Source organism: Frankliniella occidentalis, unplaced genomic scaffold (genome assembly GCF_000697945.3).
Source record: "Frankliniella occidentalis isolate FOCC.00 unplaced genomic scaffold, Focc_3.1 Scaffold5454, whole genome shotgun sequence".
NCBI lineage: Eukaryota > Metazoa > Arthropoda > Insecta > Thysanoptera > Thripidae > Frankliniella > Frankliniella occidentalis.
The window spans coordinates 1-5,859 of record NW_026272495.1 but is presented as its reverse complement, the minus strand read 5'-3'; the positions used below and the strand labels follow the sequence as shown (position 1 = coordinate 5,859).

At 59.9% G+C, this 5,859-nt stretch overlaps 2 protein-coding genes across 2 annotated transcripts; one reads left to right on the top strand and one right to left on the bottom strand.

The window, feature by feature from the left end:
* The first annotated feature begins 208 nt into the window (after window positions 1–208).
* Window positions 209–3,458, top strand: LOC113211736 (protein OSCP1). Its single transcript, XM_026430207.2, has 5 exons — window positions 209–845; window positions 1,305–1,618; window positions 2,072–2,231; window positions 2,532–2,931; window positions 3,007–3,458. Exons 1-5 carry the CDS (start codon window positions 731–733, stop codon window positions 3,329–3,331), a joined length of 1,314 nt encoding a protein of 437 aa, XP_026285992.2. The 5' UTR covers window positions 209–730; the 3' UTR covers window positions 3,332–3,458.
* Window positions 3,459–3,486: 28 nt separating this feature from the next.
* LOC127752238 (myocilin-like) lies at window positions 3,487–5,770 on the bottom strand (the record flags this gene model as incomplete). Its single annotated transcript, XM_052277020.1, is given in 7 exon segments — window positions 3,487–3,662; window positions 3,747–3,852; window positions 3,999–4,135; window positions 4,243–4,467; window positions 4,557–4,777; window positions 4,904–5,141; window positions 5,624–5,770. Coding segments are annotated over 7 exon segments (1,212 nt in total). The 3' UTR covers window positions 3,487–3,518.
* Between the last annotated feature and the right edge of the window lie 89 nt (window positions 5,771–5,859).

Genomic DNA, 5,859 nt, shown 5'->3' with positions numbered 1-5,859 from the left:
TTTTTTTTTTTTTTTTTTTTTTGAAATTTTCAGAGTAGCCTTTCCCCTTCTTTGGGCCGCTGCGTAACCGTAGCGTTCCCGTAGCAACGCCGCGCCGCCTCCGGGCAAACACACGAGGGTCGCCTCCGGGGGGTGGAGGGCGTGTACGGGGGCCTCGGGGTCGAGGGGGGGTCGTTGCGGCGCCCGAGTCCTTAGTGCGCTCGTGGCCGTGGCTGCGACCGGGCGGGGCGGTGTCGTCGTCACCCATCGTCTTGGTTGTTACTGTTAGCCGGTGCCGGAGGCCTGTCAGCTGGCCCGGTTAGCTATACTGCCGGCCGCGAGCTCTGCCACCCGGCAGCTGGCCCTGGCAGCTACTGCCGGCCGCCAGCTCTGCCACCCTGCCGCTGGCCCTCCTGGTAGCTACTGCGGGCCGCCAGCTCTGCCACCCACCCTGCCGCTGGCTCTGGTAGCTGCTGCCGGCTGCTAGCTCTGCCACACTACCTCTGGCCCTGGTTGCTGCTGCCGGCTGCTAGCTCTGCCACTCTGCCGCTGGCTTTGGAGGCTACTGCCGCCCGCTAGCTCTGCCACCCTACCGCTGGCCGAGTCTCGGGCGCCAGGGGCGGGTTAGGCCGCATGCCGCGCGCGGGCGCGCCACGGCGCTGCCTACCCGAGGCCGCGCGGGCGCCTCGCCGCCGCCGATGAGCCCGCCGACGGGGACGTGCCGCGCGCCCGGGCAGCAGGCCATGCCGCCATGGCGCAGGACCGCACCCTGCCCATGCTGCTGCTCAACCTGGGCGGCGAGATGGTGTACATCCTGGAGCAGAGGCTGCAGGCGCAGCGGGTGGCCGAGGACAAGGCCGTCAAAGGTGAGTGCGGCTCCCGCCGACGCGATCCCCGGCGCACAGATCAATAGAAACACCATCAGTCCTGGCCTGTCTCGCGGTACCGCTACCGCGTACCACAGCCCCGGCCGCGCACGGTGCCGCGTGCTATCGATTCTGCGCCTCATCACTATCGTAGTGCGATTCATCGACAGCCGAACAACCGCGCGGCCGCACCTTGCGGTGGCAACGTGGTCCCCTTTAAATATTAACGTCACCGAGTTGTTGTGTGGTGTGTCGTGGCCGGTTGCACAGGACAAGCGGAACACGCCAGACAGGTGGGCGCGGGGAGGGGGGGGGAGGAGCTGTGAGAGCGTCGGCTGAGGGTGGGTCAGGCCGGAGGCCGGAGCCGCGACGCGTGTCTATGATTAGCGGGTGGGTGGGGTAGATTCGGTCGGGCCGTAGCACTATAAACCCTCTGACCTTGTGTGACCTTGTGCTCAGTGCTCGAGGACATCTGCCGCCTGCTGCTGCACGAGCGCTTCATGGCCGAGCTGCTCGTGCCGCAGCCGCTCGGCCACGTGGCCGCCCTCAAGACCTTCTTCCGCGACCTCGCGCACTCGTCCATCATGCGCCTGGACGACGAGTCGATGGCCAAGATGTGGGACCTGATGACCATGGCCGTCAAGCTGCAGGCGCTGCGCGCCGACTCGCCGGGCGAGCTGCTGCAGGCGACGCTCAACCACATCGAGTACGTCGGCGAGCACGTGCCCGCGGTGCGCGCGCAGGCCGAGGGCGCGGCCAAGGGGCTGCAGGAGGTGAGCACAGCCTCAACACACTCGCCAGAGAACTTTGCGCCATGGGCTATAAATTTTAATTAGCCACAAAAGTACAGGGTGGTCCTGTGGTCCATGGACCCCTTTATTTTGCTGATACTGTGCATCATGCAGTCGTGCGGGCGGATTGCGTACTCACACGGGGCCACAAGGCGCCGTGGTGAGCGACGGTAGGCAGGCCCGCACGCACGCCTGCATGCGGTACAGTATAAGCAAAATAGAAGAAAGGGTCTATGGACTACCCTGCATTTTTTAGATTTTTTTCTTTACTTTTTCCTTGAACGTTTTAAATTTTAAGCATTATTCCGGGGATATTTCCATCATTTCCATTTTTTTCTGGAAAAGTTTCCTCTTTTTTTCTGGAAAAGTTTCATGTTTCTTCTGGAAAAAAGCTTTAGACTTATAGGCCGTCGTGTACCTTCTGCTGTCCTGCAGTTCTACGGCCGGATGTCCTCGGGCGAGCTGCAGGCGGTGCGGTACTGCATCCTCAACTACCTGCAGGGGCTGGCCGTCCGCGTGTCGCTGTTCCTCAAGCACGGCATGCAGGACATGCACGGCCGCCTGCTCGCGCCGAGGGACGGCCCCGTCCCGCCAGGTCCGTGTGGGGTGTGGGTGTGCGTGCGCGGGAGGAAAACGATTAGCTGTGAAGCTAAAATGATGGGTAGCTAATTATCAAGTTAGCTAAAGAATTTGGCTACGTAGAATTTTTTTTTTATCAATGTAGCTAAAAATTTAGCTATGAAGCTAAGAATTTAGGAATGTATCTAAAAACTTAGCAATGTTCCTAAAAATTTAGCAAGGTAGCTAAAAATTTCGCTCTGTTTAGCTAAATTTTTGACTACATAGCTGGTAAATTTCCATTGGTTTAGCTAATCGTGCCTTGTCTACCCCATAGGATGCGAGCCGCCGGGCACGCTGCGCGTCATGGACGGCGGGGGCCGCGAGGTGGACTCGGTGGTGCAGGTGTTCCACTTCCCGCCCGGCGGCCAGTTCACCACGCCCGCCCGGGACTCGGGCCCTGGCGCCAACACCGAGCTGGGCTACAACATGTACTCGGAGCTCGAGAACCCCGGCGGGGCCGCGGCCGCCGCGGCGGCGGCGAGGCGCCACCGCCGGCGGTCCTCCGTCCCCGCCGCGTCCGTCGGCGGGAAGCTCGTGGACGCCCAGGGCCGGCCGCTGTACGTCGGCCGCGAGGAGCTCAACATGCTCATGGCGCAGCTGCTGGGGAATAGACCTTCGCCTCGAGACAAGGACGTGCCGATCAGGCTCATCTGCGTCTCCCTCTTCGACTCGGGGTGAGCTCTCTTTCTGTCTCCGCCGGTCTCCGCCGACCTCCTCTGTCCCCGTCTAAGCCCCGTGCTTCCCCACAGGGACGCGGAGCCCCTGAGCGAGGATGTCGCGGGACCCTCCCAGCGGCCGCCGCCGTCGTCGTTCCCCGGGACCTCGGCGGGAGCGTCGGGCAGCGCCGCCGGCCCCAGCTCCATGATGAACATCGACGCGTCCGGGTCGGCGGGCAGCCGGTCGGCGCGCCTGCAGCAGGTGCTCGCCGACCTGGACGTCCACGACGCCGACCCCCCGGCGGAGAGCGCACCGGAGCCCGGCGGGGCCGACGGCGGCTTCCTGGACCTCTGGGACGACCTGGAGCACGACGACGACGACGGCGGCGACGAGGCGCTCCTCCGGCCGCTGCTCTGAGCTGATCCGGCCCTGATCCGAGCTAATCCGGGCGCGGCCTCGCTGATCAGGCGCGGAAGCGGCGCGCTCGGCTCGTGCCGTGTCGCGACGGAATGCGAGTGGCCTGAGTGAGCTGAGCTCGTTTTGGGTACGAACAAATGTGACACGCTGCTGTGTTTTTTTTTTCTCTCCCCCGTTTCGTTTAATGTCACGAGTCCACGTCCACGCCCGTCTCCACGCGCGCGCTGGCTTCGGGCTCCCCTTTGTCCTCCTTGCCGGCCTTGTCGTCGTCGATCACGTGGTAGCGCACCGGGTACGTCAGCTGGTTGCCTTTGTCGTAAGAGTACAGCTCCTGGCCGAGGACAAGAACAGGTCGATCGTTTAGAGTGTAACGGATGCACGATGTGAGTGCGAATCTATCCACCACCACACCCACCTTGTGCCGGTGGCTGTACCCCAGCATGGTGGTATTGAAGAACGGGTTGGTGAACGGCAGGTCCACGTCCTTGAGCACCCTGTTGTTGTACAGGTCGAGGGCGAACCTGGCGATCGAAAAGGCATGTCTGCGTCAAGCTCCGTGTACCCCAGCGGCGGGCGCCCGCGAATGGGTGGGTAGGCAACCCAAACAGCACACGCGCCTGCGGGTGGCGTGCCCGAGGTATGGGCGTGCCGTGGCCGCCGACCTGACCTGATGTTGGTGTTCTCCTCCACGCTGTCCACCACGTACAGGACGCCGCACACGATGAACATCTCGCCGACGAGGTGGTTGTTGATGCTGATGTTCCACGCGTACTGCGCGTGCAGTTCCGCTTCGAAAGGCTCCACCTATGGCGCACGAGTTTGTGAGTTATACGGTGTTGCAAGGGGTACTTCACTTCACTAGTAGTGAGGTACCTCTCGGGTTTAGTGACCCTGACCGGCAGACGCGTTACCTTCATGACCACCGTGTTGTTCGAGTCCTTGAGGTTGTAGATGACCCAGAGGCCGTTGTCGTCCACGTTGAAGTCCATGACGTTGAGCCTGTTCTTGTAGAGGCGGCCGCCCAGGTAGGGCACCTCCATGTCCTTCCAGTCGTTCTTCTGCAGGTCGAGGCGCACCATGCGGCCGGTCGTGGACGCGTAGAAGAACTTGTTGTTGTAGACGACGTGCGAGTTGCCCTGAACGATCAAAAGGAATTTTTAGAAAAAAACACTAAACCTGCGATGTTGTGGGACGATGTATAAGTTTTTAGGGACAGGACTGATACCTGGAAGGGCTGCGGAAGCTTGATCTCTCTGGTGGGGTGCGGGCCGCGGAAGGCCGTCTTGTTGACGTACTCGTACAGCACCGAGTCGGCCGTCGGCTTGGTGGACCAGAACTGCTCGGCGGCGGCCTCGGTGACGGGCAGGGCGTCCCGCATCCACGAGCTGAGCACCGCCGACGTGGAGCCCATGTACACCGCCTTGCCCACGGCGTACAGCTTGCAGTCTAGGACAAGCCGCGCGTGCAAGGGGAGACAAGTCGCTCATATTTTGAACGATAGTAAGAACTATGCATGGAAAATTTCGGAAATCCGAAACTTGAGGTGCCGGGTCGAGCCGGGGGTATACTCACTGAGCGACCGGTTGCGGGGGTAGCCGACCCAGCTAGCCTTGTTGGGCAGCTCCAGGCCCTCGGAGTGCAGGTTGCGGCTCCAGTCGTAGCCCGAGCTGTGACAGCGCAGCTCCGTGACGCCGCCCGCCGTGTGGTTGGCGGGGCACTCGGGGCACTGCGGCTGCGGGGGGCAGAGGTCCTCCTCGGACTGCAGCCGCGGCGAGTGGGTGCCGAACGAGGCTCCCGACGTGCGCCCGCCCTGCGCAACCGTACATCGCCGTCGTTCACTCGACTTTTTAGACAGTCCCCAAGACTGTCTCTACCAGGGGGAAATGTTTCCACTCCCCAACCATCAAAGCCAATCGATCTTTCAAAGAAATTAAATATATTCATGAATTAAGGTTGCTTCTTATTTGTATTATGTTGAATATAGTGTTTTATGTAATATTTATCATCGGAATGTCCAGATTTTTAGATTTACCATCGATGTGTTGTAATATAATTGAACCAAACATACTGTGACTGAAGATTTATCGTTAAAGAGACAAGTAGTGATCGTTGAAATAAATGCATTTCCACAAGAAAATGAAAAAAAAATAAATCCGTGGCAATAATTTTACCCGTTAGCTCTACAATATTGATATCCATGGACAGTAGCCAGGAAAGAGACTGATTTTTTTTAAAAAACAAAAATGTAATTGTTGATACCAGAGCTTTGTAATGCGCGTTTGCCTGACTCACCTGCAGCGGTGGTGGCGTGGCGAGCCGCGGGTCGCGCTCATTGACGTGGAAGTCGCCCACCACCAGCCCCATGCTGTTCTTGGCGAAGCACTTGTACTGGCCGAAGTCCGCGGGGGCCATCCTGGTCACGTTCAGCCGCATGCGCACCTGGTCGAGGAGGATTCGCGCGTTAAGAGCACTTAGGGATTTGTTTATCATCAGAAAAGTTAAAACTTTTTTTTAAAAAAGAAAATTTT

Bases quoted from the DNA above. Each gene is read 5' to 3' on its own strand.
- LOC113211736 (XM_026430207.2), top strand. From the start codon at position 731: ATGGCGCAGGACCGCACCCTGCCCATGCTGCTGCTCAACCTGGGCGGC. The intron at 846-1,304 runs GTGAGTGCGGCT...CCTTGTGCTCAG, and splicing joins CGAGGACAAGGCCGTCAAAG to TGCTCGAGGACATCTGCCGC. The intron at 1,619-2,071 runs GTGAGCACAGCC...GCTGTCCTGCAG, and splicing joins CGGCCAAGGGGCTGCAGGAG to TTCTACGGCCGGATGTCCTC.